At 43.5% G+C, this 26,276-nt stretch overlaps 3 protein-coding genes across 8 annotated transcripts; 1 reads left to right on the forward strand and 2 right to left on the reverse strand.

Moving 5' to 3' along the window:
* Positions 1 to 40: 40 nt before the first annotated feature.
* LOC121573491 (centromere protein H-like) lies at positions 41 to 12,153 on the reverse strand. 5 transcript variants are annotated; one of them, XM_041885533.1, is made up of 10 exons: positions 12,069 to 12,153; positions 10,743 to 10,877; positions 5,089 to 5,144; positions 4,943 to 4,991; positions 4,758 to 4,826; positions 4,520 to 4,576; positions 1,700 to 1,763; positions 1,438 to 1,489; positions 1,030 to 1,190; positions 41 to 709 (listed from the first exon to the last, which is right to left on the reverse strand). In XM_041885533.1, exons 2-10 carry the CDS (start codon positions 10,862 to 10,864, stop codon positions 617 to 619), a joined length of 723 nt encoding a protein of 240 aa, XP_041741467.1. In that variant the 5' UTR covers positions 10,865 to 10,877; positions 12,069 to 12,153; the 3' UTR covers positions 41 to 616. The 5 variants fall into 5 exon arrangements, with proteins under 5 accessions (XP_041741467.1, XP_041741484.1, XP_041741476.1 ...); XM_041885550.1 differs by lacking the exon at positions 12,069 to 12,153 and adding an exon at positions 11,483 to 11,565; XM_041885542.2 differs by lacking the exon at positions 12,069 to 12,153 and adding an exon at positions 11,316 to 11,416.
* On the forward strand, positions 11,637 to 14,706 carry mrps36 (mitochondrial ribosomal protein S36). Of its 2 annotated transcripts, none has more exons than XM_041885569.2 (5): positions 11,637 to 11,918; positions 12,160 to 12,306; positions 12,908 to 12,971; positions 13,578 to 13,771; positions 14,045 to 14,706. In XM_041885569.2, the coding sequence occupies exons 2-5, from the start codon at positions 12,202 to 12,204 to the stop codon at positions 14,060 to 14,062; spliced, it is 381 nt and encodes a 126-aa protein (XP_041741503.1). In that variant the 5' UTR covers positions 11,637 to 11,918; positions 12,160 to 12,201; the 3' UTR covers positions 14,063 to 14,706. The 2 variants fall into 2 exon arrangements, with proteins under 2 accessions (XP_041741503.1, XP_041741513.1); XM_041885579.2 differs by having other exon boundaries at positions 12,160 to 12,252.
* Positions 14,707 to 14,908: 202 nt separating this feature from the next.
* On the reverse strand, positions 14,909 to 16,922 carry LOC121573478 (chronophin). Its single transcript, XM_041885511.2, has 2 exons — positions 16,078 to 16,922; positions 14,909 to 15,922 (listed from the first exon to the last, which is right to left on the reverse strand). The coding sequence occupies exons 1-2, from the start codon at positions 16,679 to 16,681 to the stop codon at positions 15,597 to 15,599; spliced, it is 930 nt and encodes a 309-aa protein (XP_041741445.2). The 5' UTR covers positions 16,682 to 16,922; the 3' UTR covers positions 14,909 to 15,596.
* Between the last annotated feature and the right edge of the window lie 9,354 nt (positions 16,923 to 26,276).

The following is a 26,276-nucleotide window of genomic DNA, read 5'->3' on the forward strand; positions in this document are numbered from 1 at the left end:
TTTCCATCATTTCACTAGAAAAAGTACTACATTTCAAAACTGGTGAACATCAGTTTTATTCATAAAAACAAGGTCAATACAAAATACAGTAGGGGACCCGTGTAGCTCAGCTGGTAGAGCATGGCGCTTGTAACGCCAAGGTAGTGGGTTCGATCCCCGGGACCACCCATACACAAAAAAAAAAATGTATGCACGCATGACTGTAAGTCGCTTTGGATAAAAGCGTCTGCTAAATGGCATATTATTATTATTATTATTATTGTGGATTCGATTCCCACGGGGGCCAGTATGAAGAAAATTAAATAAAAATATGTATGCACTCACTAACTGTAAGTCGCTCTGGATAAGAGCGTCTGCTAAATGACTAAAATGTACAAATATGCTTTTATTGAATAAAAAACAACTAATGGTTTATTACAAGAACAAAACGATGTCCATCTCTGATGCAGTGTATTATGCATTTAACTAAGTGCTCTTAACATCAGTTAATATTTTATATCTGGTGTGATATTAAAATGTTGTTCCTTCTCTCTCTCAAACTACACCTTTGATAGCTGTACATATTATATGTATAAACAATGTTACAACAATTTTTCCCTTCCATGCGGAGTGCTCATTAGTCAGAGATGGGAATGTCCTCCAGCGTCATGGCGATGTCTCTCAGTTTGGGGTCATCTCTCCAGTTCACTTTACTGGCAATGATGATCCCCTGGAGAAAAAAATAACATAGCATCATGAGTTCTGACATTATTAACAGAACAGGTAAAATGCGATCATCCTCTTGGCACTAAGGATGTGTCCTAATTAAATCTCATTCTTCCCCAAGTGTGCACTTGTTAATTTCCCTTTACTGATTTGGAAGGAAATGACTGGACATTCCCACGAGCCCATAACTCCACCAATACAAAGCTCTTAGATTTGTGAGAAGAAGTAAACAAGTACACACTTCAGAAGAAGTTAGATATTATTGGGACAGCCCCTAAGAATAAAGAGCTGTATTCGTAAAGATATAAAAAGAGGCCAATTTACCCGCAGGACATTCTGTGTGATGGTGGCCATCTTCTGGTACTTTTTCAGGTGAGACTGGCCTTTCTGCAGGACGTTTCTGTACTTCTCTGCCTCTGGGTGCTCCCTCTTCCTCTTCAGTTCATCCATCTCCTTCATCTTCTCATGAGTGAGACGCTTTAGATCTGCAGAAAGGAGAAAATAAATGTCAAAGAATAAAATATGCTTGAGGGATTTTCTTTTATATTATTCAGTTCACTTCTCCTCCTGAACTACAAGGCAAAGTATGAAAACATTCACTAAAAAGGCGATCGTTAATCTTCATTAAAATGTAGTGAATTCTTACACCCTCATAAGAATAGGTTCAAACAATACATTTTTACTTTCCTATACATCCTTGGTAAAGCAGTAATAGTGTGGGTGATGTAATACCTAGCCTCTGCTTTTGAAGGTCTGTGATTTGGTCCTGAAGCGCACATGATTCCTGTTGACAAAGCAAACAAGAGGTCAGAAAGAACATTCCATAAATCTGCAACAATTGGTGACAACACCGCAGCAGAGCCAAGCCAATGACTGCACCATTTTTCTGATGAAAGCAATAAACATTCTGTTTTCATTTATAAAACTGTTGAATAACAGTCACACAATCAGATTGTTGAAAACTTCCAACCACATTGATAACAGATGCACCCACCTGCTGAAGTGTCTTTATCCTTGAACAAAGGTCTAGGCTACAACTGGTCATTCCCCTCATCGCTCTGGAAGAAAAAGATACAGGCCCCACACTACATCAAGTAGTGCTAAAAAATATATAGTTACATGTTTTTAAATTGGTAGGTATGTACAGTATAGGCAGGTACAGTGTACTAATAATGTAGGTAGGTAAATAACTGATAACTATGTGGTTTGTGTAACTGACATTTTTACAAACAATGCAAACAAATTAAAATCAATCCCAAAGTATATCAATGGTAGTGTTAATAATATTTTTCTTCTCAAATGCCAGTTTAGGAGGAACTGCTTGAGTCCTTAACATTTACATTTACATTTTCGTCATTTAGCAGACGCTCTTATCCAGAGCGACTTACAAATTGGTGCATTCACCTTATGATAGCCAGTGGGACAACCACTTTACAATATATAAAAAAAATGTTTTTGCTATCCTTTGCTATTAATAAGACAGGGTCTGCATCCAAAATGGCACCCTATTTCCTATATAGTACATAGGGCTCTGGTAAACAGAAGTGGACTATATAGGGAATAGAGTGCCATTTGGGACGCAAACAGGGTATTAGAATCTGCTCCTGATGGACTTACACAGCCTCTGGATCACTCTGTTTCAGCTTCTCAGAAATGGCATGCCACACCTGCATCCTGACAAATACAACACAATGTATAATCGGTAATAGAAAACTGTCCAAATGGAACTGATGCTCCAACCTTCTACATAAAGGGTTTGCAAGCAACAAATGCCTATTATCATAACTAATGTACTAGTAATTCAAGGCTTGAAAGACCATTACTTTACATATCAATACAGAAATGTGATTGTTACCTGTGTAAGGCCAATGTCTTGTTAAAATGAATGATTTTTGCTTCCTCCAAGGTATTAGCATAATCTGGCCTGTGGATTATCAACAGACAAATAAATCCACATTTTCAAAATCTGAGTTGAGAAAAGATCCCTTTTAGTTATGGATAGGCCTACATGAGATGATATTGCCAACTAAAGACACTCACAAGTCTTTCTCAGCATCAGATGCACTGCAAGAAGATATTTTGCTTTTTCCTGTTAAAGAACATTTGAAATTGCTAAATAATTACACTCTTATTGTCACATAGTATATCAGCATACCCAATTCAGTAATAAAGGTAATGTAATTTACCTGCTTGGAGCTTCACTGCCATCTCAAAACATTGATTTGACATCTGTTCTTTTATCCTGAGGGGAGAAACACTCATGAATGTAGAATTTAATACCAAGTCTTGTTGAGAAGTATCAGCTCTATCCATAGGTAACACCAACATAAAGTATCTTAATAGGGCGTTGGGCCTCCACGAGCCAGAACAGCTTCAATGCACCTTGCCAGAAGATACCGACCCTTCCGTTACTCTTGTTTACACTGAGCTGCACTGAGGTCGGAATGCAATCATGGTTACATTAAGAAACCATGGAGCCGGCGTGCGATATGGGTCGGAAAACATACCTCAATGCAGGGATGGGATATGCCACTGTGCTCCAAATTGTACCTTTATCCACATTGCTCCACCAAGAAGATTGAAATACTGCTAGTTTTCCTGGAAAACTGCCCTTTTCGTCCTCATGCTAGCTACCAGTAGCCAGGTGATTCTCATGAAACCAGTTTTATTTGAATAAAACATAACATAATATATACAGACAGTGAGGGAAAAAAGTATTTGATCCTGCTGATTTTGTACGTTTGCCCACTGACAAAGAAATGATCAGTCTATAATTTTAATGGTAGGTTTATTTGAACAGTGAGAGACAGAATAACAACAAAAAAATCCAGAAAGACGAATGTCAAAAATGTTTTGATTTGCATTTTAATGAGAGAAATAAGTATTTGACCCCCTCTCAATCAGAACGATTTCTGGCTCCCAGGTGTCTTTTATACAGGTAACGAGCTGAGATTAGGAGCACACTCTTAAAGGGAGTGCTCCTAATCTCAGTTTGTTACCTGTATAAAAGACACCTGTCCACAGAAGCAATCAATCAATCAGATTCCAAACTCTCCACCATGGCCAAGACCAAAGAGCTCTCCAAGGATGTCAGGGACAAGATTGTAGACCTACACAAGGCTGGAATGGGCTACAAGACCATCGCCAAGCAGCATGGTGAGAAGGTGACAACAGTTGGTGCGATTATTCGCAAAATAACTGTCAATCCCCCTCAGCCTGGGGCTCCATGGAAGATCTCACCCCGTGGAGTTGCAATGATCATGAGAACGGTGAGGAATCAGCCCAGAACTACACAGGAGGATCTTGTCAATGATCTCAAGGCAGCTGGGACCATAGTCACCAAAAAAACAATTGGTAACACACTACGCCGTGAAGGACTGAAATCCTGCAGCGCCCGCAAGGTCCCCCTGCTCATGAAAGCACAAATACATGCCCATCTGAAGTTTGCCAATGAACATCTGAATGATTCAGAGGAGAACTGGGTGAAAGTGTTGTGGTCAGATGAGACCAAAATGGAGCTCTTTGGCATTACATTTACATTACATTTTCGTCATTTAGCAGACGCTCTTATCCAGAGCGACTTACAAATTGGTGCATTCACCTTATGATAGCCAGTGGGACAACCACTTTACAATATATAAAAAAAATGTTTTTGCTATCCTTTGCTATTAATAAGACAGGGTCTGCATCCAAAATGGCACCCTATTTCCTATATAGTACATAGGGCTCTGGTAAACAGAAGTGGACTATATAGGGAATAGAGTGCCATTTGGGACGCAAACAGGGTATTAGAATCTGCTCCTGATGGACTTACACAGCCTCTGGATCACTCTGTTTCAGCTTCTCAGAAATGGCATGCCACACCTGCATCCTGACAAATACAACACAATGTATAATCGGTAATAGAAAACTGTCCAAATGGAACTGATGCTCCAACCTTCTACATAAAGGGTTTGCAAGCAACAAATGCCTATTATCATAACTAATGTACTAGTAATTCAAGGCTTGAAAGACCATTACTTTACATATCAATACAGAAATGTGATTGTTACCTGTGTAAGGCCAATGTCTTGTTAAAATGAATGATTTTTGCTTCCTCCAAGGTATTAGCATAATCTGGCCTGTGGATTATCAACAGACAAATAAATCCACATTTTCAAAATCTGAGTTGAGAAAAGATCCCTTTTAGTTATGGATAGGCCTACATGAGATGATATTGCCAACTAAAGACACTCACAAGTCTTTCTCAGCATCAGATGCACTGCAAGAAGATATTTTGCTTTTTCCTGTTAAAGAACATTTGAAATTGCTAAATAATTACACTCTTATTGTCACATAGTATATCAGCATACCCAATTCAGTACTAAAGGTAATGTAATTTACCTGCTTGGAGCTTCACTGCCATCTCAAAACATTGATTTGACATCTGTTCTTTTATCCTGAGGGGAGAAACACTCATGAATGTAGAATTTAATACCAAGTCTTGTTGAGAAGTATCAGCTCTATCCATAGGTAACACCAACATAAAGTATCTTAATAGGGCGTTGGGCCTCCACGAGCCAGAACAGCTTCAATGCACCTTGCCAGAAGATACCGACCCTTCCGTTACTCTTGTTTACACTGAGCTGCACTGAGGTCGGAATGCAATCATGGTTACATTAAGAAACCATGGAGCCGGCGTGCGATATGGGTCGGAAAACATTCCTCAATGCAGGGATGGGATATGCCACTGTGCTCCAAATTGTACCTTTATCCACATTGCTCCACCAAGAAGATTGAAATACTGCTAGTTTTCCTGGAAAACTGCCCTTTTCGTCCTCATGCTAGCTACCAGTAGCCAGGTGATTCTCATGAAACCAGTTTTATTTGAATAAAACATAACATAATATATACAGACAGTGAGGGAAAAAAGTATTTGATCCCCTGCTGATTTTGTACGTTTGCCCACTGACAAAGAAATGATCAGTCTATAATTTTAATGGTAGGTTTATTTGAACAGTGAGAGACAGAATAACAACAAAAAAATCCAGAAAAACGCATGTCAAAAATGTTATAAATTGATTTGCATTTTAATGAGGGAAATAAGTATTTGACCCCCCCTTACCCCACCCCCCAAAAATTTTTTTTATATATATATATATATATTGTAAAGTGGTTATCCCACTGGCTATAAGGTGAATGCACCAATTTGTAAGTCGCTCTGGATAAGAGCGTCTGCTAAATGACGAAAATGTAATGTAAATGTAATGCCAAAGAGCTCCATTTTGGTCTCATCTGACCACAACACTTTCACCCAGTTCTCCTCTGAATCATTCAGATGTTCATTGGCAAACTTCAGATGGGCATGTATTTGTGCTTTCATGAGCAGGGGGACCTTGCGGGCGCTGCAGGATTTCAGTCCTTCACGGCGTAGTGTGTTACCAATTGTTTTTTTGGTGACTATGGTCCCAGCTGCCTTGAGATCATTGACAAGATCCTCCTGTGTAGTTCTGGGCTGATTCCTCACCGTTCTCATGATCATTGCAACTCCACGAGGTGAGATCTTGCATGGAGCCCCAGGCTGAGGGAGATTGACAGTTATTTTGCGAATAATCGCACCAACTGTTGTCACCTTCTCACCAAGCTGCTTGGCGATGGTCTTGTAGCCCATTCCAGCCTTGTGTAGGTCTACAATCTTGTCCCTGACATCCTTGGAGAGCTCTTTGGTCTTGGCCATGGTGGAGAGTTTGGAATCTGATTGATTGATTTCTTCTGTGGACAGGTGTCTTTTATACAGGTAACAAACTGAGATTAGGAGCACTCCCTTTAAGAGTGTGCTCCTAATCTCAGCTCGTTACCTGTATAAAAGACACCTGGGAGCCAGAAATCGTTCTGATTGAGAGGGGGTCAAATACTTATTTCTCTCATTAAAATGCAAATCAAAACATTTTTGACATTCGTCTTTCTGGATTTTTTTGTTGTTATTCTGTCTCTCACTGTTCAAATAAACCTACCATTAAAATTATAGACTGATCATTTCTTTGTCAGTGGGCATACGTACAAAATCAGCAGGGGATCAAATACTTTTCCCCCCTCACTGTACACACACACTACCATTCAAAAGTTTGGGGTCACTTAGAAATGTCCTTGTTTTTCGAAAAAAATAGCCATTTTTTGTCCATTAAAATAACATCAAATTGATCAGAAATAGAGTGTAGACATTGTTAATGTTGTAAATGGCTATTGTAGCTGGAAACGGCTGATTTTTAATGGAATATCTACATAGGCGTACAGAGGCCCATTATCAGCAACCATCAGTCCTGTTTTCCAATGGCACGTTGTGTTTGCTAATCCATGTTTATCATTTAAAAAAAGGCTAATTGATCATTAGAAAACCCTTTTGCAAGTATGTTAGCACAGATGAATACTGTTGTGCTGATTAAAGAAGCAATAAAACTGGCCTTCTTGAGACTAGTTGAGTATCTGGAGCATCAGCAATTGTGGGTTCAATTACAGAATCAAAATGGCCAGAAACAAATAACTTTCTTCTGAAACTCGTTAGTCTATTCTTGTTCTGAGAAATGAAGGCTATTCTGTGCGAGAAATTGCCAAGAAACTGAAGATCTCATACAACACTGTGTACTACTCCCTTCACAGAACAGCGCAAACTGGCTCCAACCAGAATAGAAAGAGGAGTGGGAGGCCCCGGTGCACAACTGAGCAAGAGGACAAATGCAGGTCTCAACTGGCAGCTTCATTAAATAGTACCCGCAAAACACCAGTCTCAACATCAACAGTGAAGAGGCGACTCCGGGATGCTGACCTTCTAGGCAGAGTTGCAAAGAAAAAGCCATATCTCAGACTGGCCAATAAAAATAAAAGATGGGCAAAAGAACACAGACACTGGACAGAGGAAGATTGGAAAAAAGTGTTATGGACAGACGAATCAAAGGTCTGCGTCTCATTTGTGAGACGCAGACCAAATGAAAAGATGCTGGAGGAGTGCTTGTGCCATCTGTCAAGCATGGTGGAGGCAATGTGATGGTCTGGTGGTGGTAAAGTGGGAGATATGTACAGGGTAAAAGGGATCTTGAAGAAGGAAGGCTGTCACTCCATTTTGCAACGCCATGCCATACCCTGTGGACGGCGCTTGATTAGAGCCAATTTCCTCCTACAACAGGACAATGACCCAAAGCACAGCTCCAAACTATGCAAGAACTATTTAGGGAAGAAGCAGTCAGCTGGTATTCTGTCTATAATGGAGTGGCCAGCACAGTCACCGGATCTCAACCCTATTGAGCTGTTGTGGGAGCAGCTTGACCGTATGGTACGTAAGAGGGGCCCATCAAGCCAATCCAACTTGTGGGAGGTGCTTCAGGAAGCATGGGGTGAAATCTCTTCAGATTACCTCAACAAATTGACAACTAGAATGCCAAAGGTCTGCAAGGCTGTAATTGCTGCAAATTGAGGATTCTTTGACGAAAGCAAAGGACACAATTATTATTTCTATTAAAAATCATTATTTCTAACCTTGTCAATGTCTACATTTCCTATGCATTTTGCTATATTTCCTATTCAAACTCATTTCATGTATGTTTTCATGGAAAACAAGGAAATGTCTAAGTGACCCATAACTTTTGAACGGTAGTGTATGTGTTGCTGTAGTTTGTCCACAAATCATAAAAATGGTTTACATTAAACTATACTATTTATTACGTACAATCACAGTGTATGTGGACATGTCTCATTACCATAATTCAAGTTCCTGTAAAAACTCCAATCAGTTTTTGAATAAAGTTTTATTCACCCATGATGCATCACCTAGAGGATTATTCCTTAGATGAGCACATTAAGTAAATGTATTTGCTTACAGTGGGGGAAAAAAGTATTTAGTCAGCCACCAATTGTGCAAGTTCTCCCACTTAAAAAGATGAGAGAGGCCTGTAATTTTCATCATAGGTACACATCAACTATGACAGACAAAATGAGAAAAAATAATCCAGAAAATCACATTGTAGGATTTTTAATGAATTTATTTGCAAATTATGGTGGAAAATAAGTATTTGGTCAATAACAAAAGTTTCTCAATACTTTGTTATATACCCTTTGTTGGCAATGACACAGGTCAAACGTTTTCTGTAAGTCTTCACAAGGTTTTCACACACTGTTGCTGATATTTTGGCCCATTCCTCCATGCAGATCTCCTCTAGAGCAGTGATGTTTTGGGGCTGTCGCTGGGCAACACGGACTTTGAGTCCCTGGCGGCGTAGAGTGTTACTGATGGTAGGCTTTGTTACTTTGATCCCAGCTCTCTGCAGGTCATTCACTAGGTCCCCCCGTGTGGTTCTGGGATTTTTGCTCACCGTTCTTGTGATCATTTTGACCCCACGGGGTGAGATCTTGCGTGGAGCCCCAGATCGAGGGAGATTATCAGTGGTCTTGTATGTCTTCCATTTCCTAATAATTGCTCCCACAGTTGATTTCTTCAAACCAAGCTGCTTACCTATTGCAGATTCAGTCTTCCCAGCCTGGTGCAGGTCTACAATTTTGTTTCTGGTGTCCTTTGACAGCTCTTTGGTCTTGGCCATAGTGGAGTTTGGAGTGTGACTGTTTGAGGTTGTGGACAGGTGTCTTTTATACTGATAACAAGTTCAAACAGGTGCCATTAATACAGGTAACGATTGGAGGACAGAGGAGCCTCTTAAAGAAGAAGTTACAGGTCTGTGAGAGCCAGAAATCTTGCTTGTTTGTAGGTGACCAAATACTTATTTTCCACCATAATTTGCAAATAAATTCATAAAAAATCCTACAATGTGATTTTCTGGATTATTTTTTCTCAATTTGTCTGTCATAGTTGACGTGTACCTATGATGAAAATTACAGGCCTCTCATCTTTTTAAGTGGGAGAACTTGCACAATTGGTGGCTGACTAAATACTTTTTTCCCCCACTGTATATGCCTTCAGAATTAGGTTCTTATTCTCAAAACACCCCCTTTACCCCACTTGGCCTTCTCATTACCGAAACGGCTAAAGAGCTCAAATTGGGAAAAAGTCTGTAATTTTATAATAATTGTATATTTTCATTTGAAATATTTTAATTTTCAGTGTTATGTTTAACTCAGGCCTTTTCATTAGGGGAGCAATGTTGAAAAATATTACAAATATTTGTTTATAACTTTTTTTGGACTTTGAAAACTGTTAAGGTAATGATAAGTTTGTGAAAGTTTGTAAAATGCATAATAAATCGGATCAAAAATAATAATAATGCAATAAATAAGTACAGATCCTAATCTCAGTGATTCAAGCATACATTTTGTGAAAAATGAAATACATTGTTTTTTTTTGTTTTGTGAGAATGACCCAGCCAGCCACAGCAGCAATTTTGGAATGGCAGTGTCAGCCATTCAGCTCCTTGGTTGTTCAACGCAGCGTGCCATTCCATAAAGGCTGCTGTGGCTACTGGTAGCTAGCATGAGGACGAAAAGGGCAGTTTTCCAGAAAACTAGCAGTATTTCAATCTTCTCAATGGAGCACTGTGGATAAAGGTAAAATTTGGAGTACAGTGGCATATCCCATCCCTGCATTGAGGTACGTTTTCCGACCCATATCTCACGCTGGCTCCACAGTGTCTTAATGTAACAATGATTGCATTCCGACCTCAGTGCAGCTCAGTGTAAACAAGCGTAACGGTAGGGTTGGTATCTTCTGGCAATAATGCACCTTGGCATAGACGTGTCTGGAACTCTGCTGGAAGGATGCGACAACATTCTTCCATAATTTGGTATTTTGTTGATGGTGGTGGAAAATGCTGTCTCAGGCGCCACTCCAGAATCTCCCATAAGTGTTCAATTGGGTTGCATCCTTCATTTACTCTAGTGTTTCCATTATTTTGGCAGTTACCTGTATCTACCTCATATATTACATACTCTATGACAAGGGGTTGGCTATTAAATGGTCATACTGAATTATACATATTCATCTCAAAGTATTGTAGAATGATTGATATGTTCACTAACTGTAAATATGAAACGTCCATAGATCAGAATTGAGGAGAAACCTTAGTATCTCTGCAGGTGAGTTGTCCTTCTGTCCATTGTCAACTGTAGGAGCCTGAAAACCATTCAATGCCACTGTCTCAAGGCTTGAGGCAAGGTTCTCCAGTCTATCCAAGGGCTCCATGTTCAATTATTGCCTGGAAAATGAAATTGTGTCAGTCAGTGTGTTCACCACCAACGTCAACAGAACCATAGAGAAGAACAATCAACTCAAGGACATTTAGCTATGATTTTATGCGATTGTTTAACTCTGCATTCACCTTTCCATCCAAGTCAGTGAAACCTGAGAGGATCAGTGAAATACTTCTTTGATAAAGGCAAGCAATGTATGTCCAGTTCTGTCCTTGAGCTGTTCTTGTCTATTAATGTTCTGTATTATGTCATGTTTCATGTGGACCCAGGAAGAGTAACTGCTGCTTTTGCAACAGCTAATGGAGATCCTAATAAAACAACCCCAGCTAGCTAGCCAGCTAAATGACAGGAATGTCGGGTAGGAACTTGAAAGCAACTAATAAATTCACACTAACTGAAATGCAATATGTCATATATTATACAGACATTTATACAATACTTACCTTTTTCTAGTTTTTAATACACAAACAAGGTATGTACTCCTTTTAGCAGTTAGCTAGCAAAACAATACCACATTTCTACTCAACTGAACTGAGAAGTGTAGTCCTATTGGACAAATAATTTTAACAATTTCCGTAACAATATTTCAATTGGTTAAACGTCACGTTACCTTAAAATTCGACTCGGTGATAGGCTCTTGGTGCAACATTGAATGTACCGCCAGGAAATTAACACTAACCACGTGACCAAGTAATTCTTCAGAACCCCCCCCGGCTTTTTTATTCTAGGCGGAGTGAAATTAAATTACTGGCGTTTGTCATTGACATTTGGTTAACCATTCCCTATACTCTATAGGGATTATTTTTACATATAAAACAAGGTTAATTTTCAATGGACCCTACATAGCTCAACGTGGTCGATGGGATTTGTCTGCTACCAGCATTTTGTTCGATTAAGAGAAGGATTTTCCTTGTACTATTCTTAGAAATCAAGTTGGTGCTAGCAAACGTCATGATTTGACAGTAATGGCATGAGAAATTGACCTGAACGTGTACCTTCTTTTCGAATAATAGAGCCTATTTTCAGCTGACTGCATCTATACAAAGGTAAGACATTCTGAAGGGTTTGGAGTCCGTACATAGAAAATGTTTTATTCTGTATTTTACTCTGAAAGTGACGGTGTTATCCGCCGATGATCCGTTAGATTTGACAGCTCACATTCGCATCCCATCCCATCCCCCCCATCCCATCCATACCGTTGTTCCGCAGAGGATGTTCGCAACCTATGGTTTCCATACAGCGGACTTTGTTATTTTCACATGACAAATGCTCTTTGGTACTTTTTAGGAACTGCGGATTGTTTTCAACCGGAAGAAGACCGGCGAGGTCATGGGGGGCAAAGTCAGTAGAAAAATGGCGGCTGTTGGGCGGGTGGTACAGGTACGCTTGTCTAACTGGGCAATTTATCGCTCTGCAACAACACTTGTCACTCAAGTGAGTACATTTAAAAGTTGAATAGTTAATGTAAGAAGTTACGGTTTTCAAGGTCAGAAATCAGTGACATTTCTTGTCGCTTTACTTTTGCTGTGCATCCCCAAAGCTAACGCGCAAGCTACCCATGCTAATGCCCTTGTTGGTCTGCATGAAATTCCAAAGGGTTAGGATGTAGTTAGCTACTGTTACTAGCTAGTATGTAGATGACAGTAAACGTTGACTAACTAAATTCTAACTAACTAGCTCCATTCTAACTGCAACATATGATTTATGCGGTTAGTCGTTGAACTAAGGCTAAAAATAGCAAGTTCACTGATCAGTAACGTTAGTTCTCCCTGTCAGTGTTTACTCTAGCTAGCTAGCTAATTTATATTGTCCAGTAGCGTGCGAGCTAGTTATCTCCATGCAGCTTCCCAGTATGCAGTTTATTTCAAGTAATGATAAACATGTGAAGGCCTATAATACAATATGGCATTGTTTTAACTTCATAGCATTAAACAGTATATAGGGCTGGCTGGCTGCAAAAGAGAAGTGTGTCATAATAACTACTTTAACTTAAGTGGTTGATTAATTTGTCTGTTTTCATTTGACTACCTTTCAGGCTGTGAAACCTCATGCTCCACTAATCAAGTTTCCCAACAGAGAGGGGGTCCCCAGGCCGAATGGTGAGTAGCAACTTGTCTGTGTGTTGTTGCACTACCTATTGTTTTCTTTTTGTCCATGCATAGTGCTAACCCTATTGAGGAGGACATTCCACCCTTTGACTGTTCAGGGACACAGCTACTGTATGCAATTGTGCTTTGTTTGTCAACATGTAGCCTATCTCATATTGATGTGTTGGTTGAATGTTGATTAGTTGCATCAACTTGAACATGATGGGCAGTATGAATTGCATCAAATGTAGCTTCTATTGTAATATTACTCTGTAGTTCTCTGCATTAAAAACATTTGTCCTCTATTGGTTTGACATTTTGTTGGCAAACCTGGGTATTGTTTTGAGGTGCTTTTCAAATGAAAGGGGAAACACTGACTTGATTTTCCATTTAAAAAACATGTCAACTCGAGTGTATTTTAGGAAGAGATTGTTTTAGTCCTTTCCAATTTCATTATAGAAACAGTGCTATGAATGTGCTAATCAAAGCAAACCAGAAGCAATAAAAGTGATGAATAAAATAACATAAAACACATAGAATGTGTAAAACAATAAAATAACTGATTTAAAAGCTACATGAATATTGTTTAAAAACAAACAACCATTTCCTCTGTTTCAGTCCAAGAGGCTCTTAAAACATTAGCAGTCAGCTCTCCTAGTTCACCTCCAGTTGTAGCGCCGCTGCCGTTATCAAGACCCCCTGGACCTCTCACTCGACTCCCTGGAACCCCAGACAGCTTGGCCACAGTGAAGGAACTCCCCCAAAGATACCGCAGGAGGGCACTGGAAGCAGAAGAGATGGACTATATTCAGGTGAGTGCCTAGCTGTGGGACTGAAGAAGTGCTGTAATTGTGTCTTATTATTGTAAAGAACTGAGGTTTATACAAATGATTTCGGGGGTGGTGACACATGGCTACACTCATGGGTATGATCTGTACTGTAATTGAATCTCTGCTTTGAATTCAGCCCATAGTGTTACAGAAGGCATCCCGGGTACACAAAGTGCATTAACTGTTGTTACCGGAGTGTTGTAATACAGTAAAGCTCTCACTAACCACCAACTCTTCTTCTGGTTTATTTTTCAGCGTGGTGGACCAGAGTGATGTTGAGTGACTCAGTGAATGCAACCAAAGTCCTTATCTGTGGAAATCAGTTTGTCTTTGCCTAATTTTGTACCTCAACAAGAGAGGACCTGCTGCCACATATCAGATGTCATGCAGAATAAAGATACTATAATTCATGTTGAAATTGTACATATTAAGTTTATTTTTAAAGATGTGATTGTGTAGATATTTTTTGCTTCATTGTAACTTAATGTCAAGGGACATTTATTTAATTGTTTGCGCTTAGAAAAAGCCACTACAGTAAATCTTCCAATTATATCATTATTTATTTGTTCAGCACCCACCTCATTCAGTGCTCACTATTTTAGACCTTCACTTAATTCAAACCTTGAAAGTTGATGTTAATGTTGGCATCAACTGTACATCAGTGTACCATTGACCAGACAGTTCTCCCATCACTACACTACATTGTTGTCGATAGTTGCACATTTCTATGAAACAAGGACCAGACTGAATTACGCCACAACACTGAAGAAAATGAAGGGCTCTTTCTCATGGCCCCTCAGTGCAAAAACATGGATTAATCTGGTGCAAGTCTGTTGGGTACAGAGAAAGTAGGATACACAATGGAAGTGAATGGATTTTTTGATATTGGACATGAATGATTAAAATGGTTACTATGATATTGGCTGTGATTTTTTTTTTATATAAGATGGCTTTTGTGTGCCACATTGGGTAAACAATGGACCTTAATACACAGGTGTGCACACTCTTATACATGTTAGAACATTAACGTCTAACTTGGTTTTATATCCGGTGACAATCATTTAGAGAATGATCATTATTGATACAGGAGGGTTCCGATCGATACAATAATACAAAATGTCAAAATTAATAATTTATTGAATCTGACAATACATGTCAAACACCACACCCAAGGGAATTAGTAGTCTAATATGAATGTAAAAAATCTCACATTTCAGTCTTCCAGCAAAATAATTCACAACAGGGATAGTTCAGCTGACAATAGTACTGGCACCAGTTGTATTAGATGACTTACAAGATCATAAAACATTGAAAAGACTGTAATTATCAACTTTCTTCAAGTGTTCTCCAATACTATTTGTGCATTGATTGCCTCAAGCCATCATTGTATCTTGCATATCAATGTGCTAGTCTGCAACAGTCACAGGCCATTCAGAAATATGGATTTTCACATGTTCTTATAAAACCCATAAGGGATATCTGGAACACAAACAGCATAACATGTTTACACCACTATACACGTCACAACAAAAATACATTGGATTATTTACAGTAGGCCTAAATGCACTGCCAAACATGTCAACATTATTGAGACCTCTGATTGCTAGAACCTTTTCTGTTAACAAACGGCATTACCTGGGATGAGTAGTTCTTACAACCAATACTGGAATATAGAAGTAACATTTCACTCATGATCCTACAACTGTTTTTCTTAAACATAACCTCAGTAATACTTTGAACAGTCGGAGTTATAACAGCGGAGTCCCTCAACACTGGTGAACCGACAACACCACCATCTGAAACAAAGTCAGTCCTCAAAAGCAGGTAAGAAGTCAGCAATAGTATCCACTACATAGTCTGGCACAAAGTTATGGTTTGTGGAGTGATCACTGTCTCTGTACTCCTGGGCCGTCTTCATCTGAGAGATCCCTGTGAGTGTAAGCATGGTATCCAGGCCACAGTTGGCCCCAAACAGCATGTCTGTCTCCAGGCGGTCACCCACCATCAGGCACTGGGCTGGGTCCACTCTGAACTGGCTGGAGATACACTCAAACATGAAGGGGCTGGGCTTGCCTATCACCATGGCCTTCCGACCTGTGGCCACCTCCAGCGCTGCTGTCAGACACCCAGAACCTGACAGAGAGAGATGGGGAGCGAGAGATGAGGGTTGGAAATAGAGTCAATTGTATTTATTTTTTCTCTAGCTCTCTGTCCCTCTCTTCCACACACGCACACCAGTAGGTTAGTTTAGTAGCTAGGTTAGTTAGTGCACAGCATCAGTACCATACCTGGTAATATCCTTCCATCTTGCAGCGGGTGCCAGGGGTCCACATCAGTGGCCAAAAACAGACAGTTTGGATCCCGCAGATAGCAGGAGGCTTTGGCCAATTTAAGGAAGGTAAAATTGTCATCATGTCCAACAAGGACCGCTTTGACATCTGAGGCCAATGCACAGTTAAATATAGTGCCGTCAGGCGCGTCTTCATCACCAACGAAAGGAATGCCAGCCTCTAACAGTTCATTACGCACTCCCTCTCCGCCGATGACAAACACCTTACCTTGCACCTTAGCGACATCTCTCAGGTAAAGCGCCGAACAATACGATGAGCTGAATATCTGCTCTTGCATTACATCAGTAAAGCCCAGACGGTAGAATTTGTTCACGTAATTCTCACGTGGCCTAGTGCAATTGTTTGTAACGAAAAACACGTTTTTGCCGTGTTTGATCAAAGAACTCACCACCTTAGGCGCACCAGTTATTGCCTTTTCTCCGTGCCATATCACGCCATCGCAATCGAAAAGGAAGAAATCTTTTGCATTGAGAAGATTTCTTATTTGAGAGCCTCCAATCTTCCGACATTCCTTGAAGCCGAAGGCGCGGGCGCCGGCCATTCTGAATGTTCGATAGCCAATCTCTCACCCTTTCATTGTGAAAAATATGCCAGCCTAGCTACGTCTTTGCAAATAATCGAAAGCCTACTGCAATGTCATAGGTTTCAGCCACCATTTGACGTCTTATGTATCGATGACGTTGACGTTTCATAATCAACAGAATCAACTAGATTTAACCACGCCTTTTCTGTAATGATAAACCAATGAAACTGCAGCGTTCGCATTGTATCCAACATTGTTACAATGGGCGGATTCGATTATGCTCAGCCGCGGGGCACCGGGCCCGTCATGTCATCGGGCGAAAGCGGGGCGGGAGGAGGGCCAATCTCAAATCGAACGGTAATCTGTGCCGCTCCGTCATTCTGTCAACAAAGCAGCACAGTCGTCATTTCCATGAAATAAATGTTTGAATTTTCTAAATATTTTTCATTGGGAAGGCAGATAAAGTGTTTTTAGCAAAAGCAATCACTTTTACATAGGAAAACGCAGAATCCTACTAATTACTACACATGCTGAATTACGTCACTTTTGTTTTGAGCCCGGGAGGCAGCCCGGTTCCAATCGAATGCAATCCATTTTCAAACGAAACACCCCTATATGGGCGCCCAGGCGAGATTAATCGAACCCCCTCAATGTAACCTGTTGTTCTATATCGTGGAGCTCCGCCCCGCGGAGACTGTGGGAACATTTTCAAGCGCTCGTACTAAGACCGAAGCAATCGTTAACGCTGTGATAGCACCACATTCTGTCGACATAGCTCTGAAAGCACTAGAAGACATGCCTCACTGTGGTGTTTCTACTGATGGGAGCAATCACGGTGCTGTGAAAATATTCCCTCTGCTTATTCAGTATTTTGATTGGAAGAATGGTGGCGTGCAAAGTAAATTAGTCGAAGTTAAAAACACTCCAAATGAGACAGCTGATACGATCGCGCAATACATCAAAGAAACACTGGAAAATAATGGGATTTTTTCAAAATGTATTGCATTTACAGGTGACAACTGCAATACAATGTTCGGGGGAATCCGGCGTGATGAAGAAGGAAATAATGTTTTCGCAAACTTAAAGAAGTAATTGCAGAACAAGTCTTTAATCGGTGTGGGCTGCCCAGCACACGTCTTGAACAATTGTGTTCATTACGGGGCAGACACACTAGATGTCGATATTGAGAACATCATCTTCAAAATATGTCAATACTTTCACATCTACACTGTGCGCACAGAGAATCTGAAGGAGTACTGTGAATTTGTTGATGTTGAATACAGAAGTCGATGGCTGTCATTATTCCCAGGTATTGAGAGGCTGCTACAGATGTTTCCAGCCTTGAAAGCATTATTTTTGTCACAGGAAAAAACACCCTCCTTGATCAATACGTTTTTTTGAAGATGAGTTCAGTGAAATTTACCTCTGGCACATGCACTCACTCATGTGTGTGTTTCATTCACACATTCAGGAGATGGAAAGGGAGAGCAATTCAATTGTGGAAGTGAAGAACCTTTTGAACAAAGTCCACACCATGCTTCTTGAACGCAAGACCAATAACATCATGTCCCTTAAGGGACTATTGGCACAAAAGCACAAGGATGGACTTGGTAAGAATTGTGACCATTTCAGTGCTCAAGTACAGGGTATGTACAGTTCATGCCTGGAGTATCTGGAGAAATGGATGGCACCCATGGAGAAGTTCTCCTCTTTCATGTGGATGGATCGGAGTGTGACACCTGACTGGAATGACATAGAAGCCTGTATCAAACACTTGGGAGAAAAGGGGGTGCCAATTGATGATGCAAAGTGCTTTGATCAGGTCACCAACCTGAAGAAATTCACAGAAAGGTGTAACAGTGATGAAGAGTTCAGCAATCTGCAAGCACACAAGAAATGGACCAAATATTTTGAAAGGTCCAAAAGCATAGATTTTCATTCAGAGCTACTGAAGATTGCAGTTTTTCTTTGCTATTCCTTCTCACAATGCAAATGTAGAGTTTTTTCACTGATGCAAAGCCAGTGGACAAAGGAAAGGAATCACTTGTCTGTTGAGTCACTGAAGGGGCTTCTGTGTACACAATACAACTTTAAAAACATTTTAAAAACATGTCTTGCAAAGACTTTCATGCCTACTTGATTGGTAATCAAGGACTGTTGGGAAAGATTCGACCTTCGGGAAAGTATACCAGAGAGCATCAGGAGGACTGACATTATTTTTGACTGAAATAGTGGATTTTTTTATGACAACTGTTTTTTTAGTTTTTTTTTTACCTATGGCCATGAAAAGAAACAGTGTCGTGTAAAAGGTGTTAAAAGCTGTTTGTTATTATTCTATTGTTGAGGGCCAACAGTTGAATGGAAAGGATGTATTACTTTATGTATTAAAGTTCAATAACATAGATGCATGGTTGTGAACGCATTTGTATTTACCACCCACTGCGGGTGTCCGTCTGCCTCCCGCTCCCACTGTCCTCTTTTTTGAAAACTAAAATATGGTCACCCTATGGTACCTCAATATCCTGTTAAACAAAACCGACCACTAATCTGGATAAGAGCGTCTGCTAAATGACTAAAATGTAAATGTAATGTAATGACACAAAGTGTCACTCTACACTGTGTATTCGGTAATCCACCACACTCAATCTATGGATCCCCAAAGATTAGTGGGTAGACTCCAGAACATGAGTCATACCAATCTGAACAAGCAGATAGATGACGTCACAATTCCGTCAATATTATATGACGTCTAATAGTAATGTAAACAAAGTTACAAACACTATTTCCCTCATCATTCCGCCCCAACCCAGTTCTATATTGTGGAGCTCCACCCCATAGGGGAGCTCTGCTCCTATTGGTTTACCCACTGCCCTAAGGCAGTATCAGCCTGAGACAAAATTTTGCACACACCTGCAGCCAATAGGAGTACAGGTGTCCCTATAAGAGGGGATGCCTCTCCTCAATCAGCCTCCCTTTATCTTCAGCGACTGGACTAGACTGAAGTAGCCAAGAAGAGACGAAGAGAAGACTCAGGACGAGAAACGCCGTCGAATTTCCAGATCTTCGACGTCGTCCAACAATGAGCACACCTGGAGATTTTCCACCCCCAAAAGCTCTTTTCAGAGCTCAATGCCGATGCTCCTCCATGGCGGCTGCTGACTCCCACGACTTATGTTTCGTGTGTTTAGGGTCTCAGCATGCCAAAGAGGGCGTCAGCAGTCCCCCTAACTGCGCCTCCTGCGCCCTCCTTTCTATAAAGGAGAAGAAGCAGCGTTGGGCGTTCTTTAGGGAGGATATTCCTTTAGAGGACGTGCTGTCGATTCTAGCCTCTGCTTCAGAGGCGTCATCAGACGGCGCAGACTCTGGAGATGATGGGGACTATGAGGAGGAGGCGGGCGTTCCTATGGAACAGTCTGACCCTATTCCTCATACTTTCAAGCCCCCCTTTCCCTTGGATAGCGAGAGGGCTTGTAGTTCCTATGGCGATGACGACACGGGCTCTGAGAAATCAGAAGCCCTGTCTTTCGCTGCAGCTTCTCTGAGATCGGACATTCCCAGACTCATTGAGAGAGCTGCCAGACGACTGGAAATAGCGCTGCCCCCTATTCCCTCCGCACCGGAGGTAGATTTAATGGAGGGCGGCCCTTATTCCCGGCCAAGGAGAGCGGCAGACCCACTGGCTCCAGCAATGCCCTCATTGGCAAAGTACGTCGAGGCCTCATGGGAGGCACCTCTAGCGGCGCGTTCGCCGGCAAGGTCGTACCTCCCGTTCACTAGAGTGGAGGGAAGATTTCAGGGCCCTTCCAAGGGAATTCCCAGGTTAGAGAGCGCCATGGCTGCGTATCTCGTACCGGGTTTGAGTCCCTGGCCCTCTTCCAAGAAGGCTACTCTACCATCGCAGAAGGACCGCCTCACAGCGCAGCTGTTGGAGAAGTCCTTCACCTTGGGAGCCCAGACTGTAGCAGCAGCAAATAACATTGCCCTCTTGGCAGCCGCTCTGTCCCGTCTAACCACGGGTAAGACCGAGCTGGAAGTAGAGGAGGTGGAGGAGGCGTCCAGAATTTCTGGCGCCATCCTTCACCTAACACAAGCTTCGGCCGTCTGTGCGGGGAGGTCCATGGCCACTTCGGTGGTCGCGGAGCGACACCTCTGGTTGTCTCTGACGACCATGAAAGAAGCAGACAGGACGTCGCTTTTGAACGCCCACCTCTCTGACGACGGGCTCTTTGGAGTCGCCGTCAAAGAGGCGACAGAGAGGTTTTCGAGACTGGACGAAGAAAAGAAGCAGCTGGCCAGACACCTGCCATTGGCAGGGAGGTTAGGCCCTGCGCCCCAGTCCCAAAGGCCGTCCACTTCCGCTGCCCAGAGTAGACCAGGGTCTACGGCGAGGCGGCGTATCCGGCGCCAATCGGCGGCTACAGGAGGCAGGAGAGCGGGCTCCGCCCCCCAGCAGCCACGGTGGCCCCAATGGCGCAGCCGGCGAGATAAGTTGTGAGGACGCCGACCTGGCAACCTAAGGGGGGCCACAAGAGGAGGCGCACGTGATGGGACGCGGGGGAGTGGATAGAGGACGCGTCGATGGTGTCGAACGTGCCCACTGTTCCCCCCCACCCTTCGGTTGAAGGGATGGGTGATGATGTTGCTTTTGTTGATGTATATAATTAAGAGTTGGCTCCACCTGACTTTGTCAAAAAAGAGCCCCTTTTCCATAATATGTCCGAGAGCGTTCATATCTCACCCTCTCTCTCTTACCACTCTGAGTGCCGTTCAGCCCACCAGGGGTGTGTTGCTGAACAGACACACAGGGTAGGTATAGACAACACTTCATGTATAAGGAGTGTCTCACATAGCAACCACTATTCGGGGATGGCGCACTATCTCAGACTAAGGTCTCTGATAGTGCGATTCAGACCCATGCTGCGTTCACGGAGGGCCTGATTACAACGGTTACAGGGGTAACCAACGTATCGGCGCCCCCATTTCTCAAAGAACGCGCCGATGCTCACCACACTGAATGTAGCTCAGCCCACCAGAGGTGCAGAGCTGAGCACACACAGAGGGTGAAGGTCAAGAGGGTATCAAGGCGCCGCCTTGTGTTACCTTATAGAGACCTCACATTACAGACTCCTAGGAGTATTGTAGTGAAGGGCTCTCATAGCGAACTGCAGTCACAGCCAGATTCTGGAATGATGACGCAATCGCTGTCTGGGTTTGGTGCTCTGTCGCAGGCTGTGGCCTCGGTCAGTGCAGTTCAGACCCGCGCTGCGTTCACGGAGGGCCGGAATACGATGGTTACGGGTTTAACCAACGTATCTGCGCCCCCGTCTCTCTCAGAACGCACTAATGTTTCCTCTCCCTTTCATGGGAGGCCCGCCTTGAGCTGTTCCACCACCTCAGTGTTGGGGAACAGCGGCGGCAAGGGCCATAGAGGAATACAGGTCCTTCCTACTGAATGTACCACAGCTTCGCGCTCGCCCGCTTTCTCTGCATTGCTGGCAGTGGCAACGAAGCTGTACCCTCTCACGCTGGCTAGACCAGACGTTGCAGAAGGGTTATGCCATCCAATTCCATCGGACCACACCCCCATTCAAGGGAGTGGTGGAGACGGTGATGAAAACGCCTGAAAAAGTGGCTGCTCTGGTTTCAGAGATTACGGAACTTTTGGCGAAGGAGGCGGTCACAGTAGTTCCCCAGGAGCAAAGGAACAAAGGGCTGTATTCACCCTACTTCCTGGTGCCCAAAAAGACAGGGGGAATGAGGCCGATATTGGATTTACGCATTCTCAACGAGAGCGTAACCAAACGGCCCTTCCGAATGCTCACGACAAAACGTCTACTGGAATGTGTCCAGAAAGGAGACTTTTGTACAAGCATAGACCTAAAGGACGCGTACTTTCATGTGCCGGTGCAGCCGCGTCACAGGAAGTTTCTGCGATTCGCCTTTCAAGGGGTGGCGTACGAATACACGAGGATGCCATTCGGGTACGCCCTGGCACCTCGCACGTTTTCCAAGTGTGTGGAGGCGGCATTGGAACCGTTGGATCGTCAGGGAATAAGGCTACTAGCCTACCTAGACAATCTACTGGTTCTCGCCCCGTCAGCAGAGCTGGCGTTCACTCACACGACACAGACAGTGATTCATCTCACACGTCTGGGGTTCGCTGTGAATTGGAAAAAGTGTGCGCCCTGGCCCAGTCATCAGATTGTCTACCTGGGGATACAGCTAGACACTGTAATGATGAGGGCTCGAATTTCGGACCCTCGAAGGGTAGCCTTGTTGCTAGCCCTGAGGAAGTGTCGTCCGAATCACACGGTAACGGCGCTGTCTATCATGTCACTCTTGGGTCTCATATCGTCAGCCCATTCTGTGGTTCCGCTGGGACTCCTGCACATGCGCAGGATGCAGCGATGGTTCGCCCAACTAAGACTAGACCCAGTGCGTCAACGTCATCAGTTGGTGGTGGTTCCCCTTTCGCTCAGTGCGGATCTGAACTATTGGAGAAACCCGCGCGTTCTCACGCACGGAGTCTCGATAGGCAAAGTGTCCTCCTACATTCCAGTGTATACAGATGCCTCTCTGACTGGATGGGGAGGGACATGTCAGACCCAAGCGATAGGAGGTGTGTGGCCTCTTTCGAGTCGCCACATCAACCTCTTGGAGTTGGAAACGGTTCGACTGGTTCTGACCCACTTCGCGTCTACCCTTCGGGGTCGCGATGTGCTGGTCTGGTCAGACAACCGGACCACAGTAGCTCACATAAATCGCCAGGGAGGATTCAGGTCTCCTGCTCTCCACCGGGCGGCAGAGGAATTGTGGCTGTGGGCTCACAAGCACCTTTGCTCATTGAGAGCAGCACACATTCCGGGCTACTTGAACGTAGGAGCAGACCTCATGTCGCGAGGGGGTCCTCGAGACGACGAGTGGTGTCTGCATCCGGACATTGTTCTAAAAATTTGGGAACAGTTCGGGAGAGCCGAGGTGGATCTATTCGCGTCCCCTATGGTTCTCTCTGAGGGAACAGGACGAACCGCCACTGGGAAGAGACGCATTTGCGCACCACCCGTGGCCGAGAGTTCTTCTGTATGCATTCCCTCCGCTGTCCTGCATTCTCCCACTGTTAGCCAGGGTGAGATCAGGAGGGCTGTCAATAATATTTATAGCCCCCGATTGCCCAGGGGCTCCATGGTTTGCGGAGATGAGTCAGATGTTGATTGCGCCACCTTGGCCAATTCCACATCGACGGGACGCATTGTCTCAGGCGGGGGGTTCGATAGGGCAATTGCCCATAATCTGCCAACCACTGAAGGCTTGGCTCCTGAGAGGGACAGGCTAGAGCGCCGTGGGTTATCTGATGCAGTGATCAGGACCATACAGGGTTCACATGCCAGTTCCACTTCCAGGATGTATGCCAGTAGATGGAACTTGTTTTCACGATGGTGTGTCACACAAGGTGTAGACCCCATGAGCTGTCAGGTTGAGAGTGTTCTCTCTTTCCTGCAGTTTATGTTTGATAAGCAGCGATCGCCCGCCACCATTAAGGTGTTTGCAGCGGCGATTTCAGCTTGTCACAAGGGGTTTGGCAGAGACAATGTCTTCAGCCACCCTCTAGTGAAACATTTCTTATTGGGAACGCGGCGGCTTAGGCCAACGCCTAGAGCCACGCTTCCTCAGTGGGATTTGGCTTTGGTACTCGAAGCGCTATGTAAATCGCAGTTCGAGCCATTTAATCAAATACCCCTCAAGATGCTGTCTTTGAAGACAGCGCTGTTGCTCGCTTTGACTACTGCTAAGCGTGTCAGTGATTTGTGTGCTCTTTCGACGAGACCCGACTGCCTTGCCATTAATGGCGATCTGAGCAGAGCGGTGTTACGTCCTAACCCGGCATTTGTGCCGAAGGTTATTAAGAGCTCATATAGGTCACAGACCGTGGAGCTGTGGGCTTTTTCTCCCCCTCCTCATAGGGAGAGGAGTGAGGAAAGGCTCCATCGCCTGTGCCCAGTGCGCGCTTTGGCGTGTTACGTTGAGCGCACAGCAGCGATTAGGTCATCGCCTCAGCTGTTTGTATGTCACGGTGCGGCTGCACTAGGTAGACCACTTTCAAAACAGCGCTTGTCTCATTGGCTTTGTGAAGGCATTGAGACAGCTTATGAGGCAGCGGGTGACAATTGCCTCAGGGTATAAGAGCTCACTCCACTCATGGAGTAGCAGCTTCTACTGCCTTTCTCAGAGGAACAGGGGTAGAGGATATATGTAGAGCGGCGTCATGGTCGACACCGTCTCCATTTATTAGTTTCTATCTCTTGGATATGTCTTCTAACTCTTTGGCTCAGTCTGTACTCAGCGTGGCTGAAGGGAGGACTTGAGCTAGGAGAGAGGAATGCAGGACTGAGGAGACAGGTCTCTTTCAGGTCCGCTTCTGATGGAAGGACATATTGGTATGATGAGGGAGAATAGTAGTATCCTTGGTTACAGTACTATTTGACCGGTCGTGATAATTTTGACGGAATGTGACGTCATCTATCTGCTTGTTCAGATTAGTATGAATCATGTTCTGGGATCTGCCCACTAATCTATGGATTTCCATTGATTGAGTGAGGCGGCCTACCGTGTACACAATGTAGAGTGACACTTTGTGTCATTCCATTCGTGGTCGGTATTATTGTGTCAGGATATTGAGTACCATCTATCTGCTAGTACAGATTAGTATGGTTTATATTCTGGTGATCTGCCCACTAGTCACTGGTGTTGCCATTGGACTAGGTTGGGCGGGTTTATAACTGATGACGCAGTATATTGTGACACTTGTATTGTCATACAGTGGTTGCAGTACTGCGGGACTTGGTTGCAGCCATTGCTAGGCCTGACCTTTTTGTCGGGCTCGGCAGGGAGTACATTTTGGAGCGCTACGCTCCGCCTTAAACCAATAGGAGCAGAGCTCCCCTATGGGGCGGAGCTACACGATATAGAATGATTAGTTACCGGAGTGTAACTCCAGTTCTATGAGTGGAGCGGAGCGCCATAGGACTTAAGGCCCTGCCGACCCTCTCTAGTCTCGCTGAAGATAAATATCTCGGGAGGCTGATTGAGGGGAGGCATCCCCTCTTATAGGGACACCTGTACTCCTATTGGCTGCAGGTGTGTGCATAATTTTGTCTCAGGCTGATACTGCCTTAGGGCAGTGGGTAAACCAATAGGAGCAGAGCTCCCCTATGGGGCTCCGCTCCACTCATAGAACTGGAGTTACACTCCGGTAACTAATCGTTATGCACTGGTGGACAGATCAATAACATGCCTTCTACTGTGTTCGCTAGCTCCTCTGAACAGTGTCCTGATGAGTGAGCATATTCTCTATGCCAGGCGAGTGTCGCCCCATTAGCTCAATGTTATGGATGTATCCAAATAAATGACACTAGAAAACAGCTTAAACAAATGCAAATGCAGCTACTTTGCTGTTATTCTGGCGGAACTTTTTGACGTGACTGTAAATTAGCCGTAGTTGGCTAGCTAGCAAGCAAGGGATAAGAACATTGCCAGCCAGTATGGCAATGGAACATTTAGAACGAACGACTGGGTCGCTCGTGTCTCTAGCAACCCTAGATTTGTGTCAGCACTA

The sequence above is a fragment of the Coregonus clupeaformis genome, chromosome 18 (assembly GCF_020615455.1).
Source record: "Coregonus clupeaformis isolate EN_2021a chromosome 18, ASM2061545v1, whole genome shotgun sequence".
Taxonomy (NCBI): domain Eukaryota; kingdom Metazoa; phylum Chordata; class Actinopteri; order Salmoniformes; family Salmonidae; genus Coregonus; species Coregonus clupeaformis.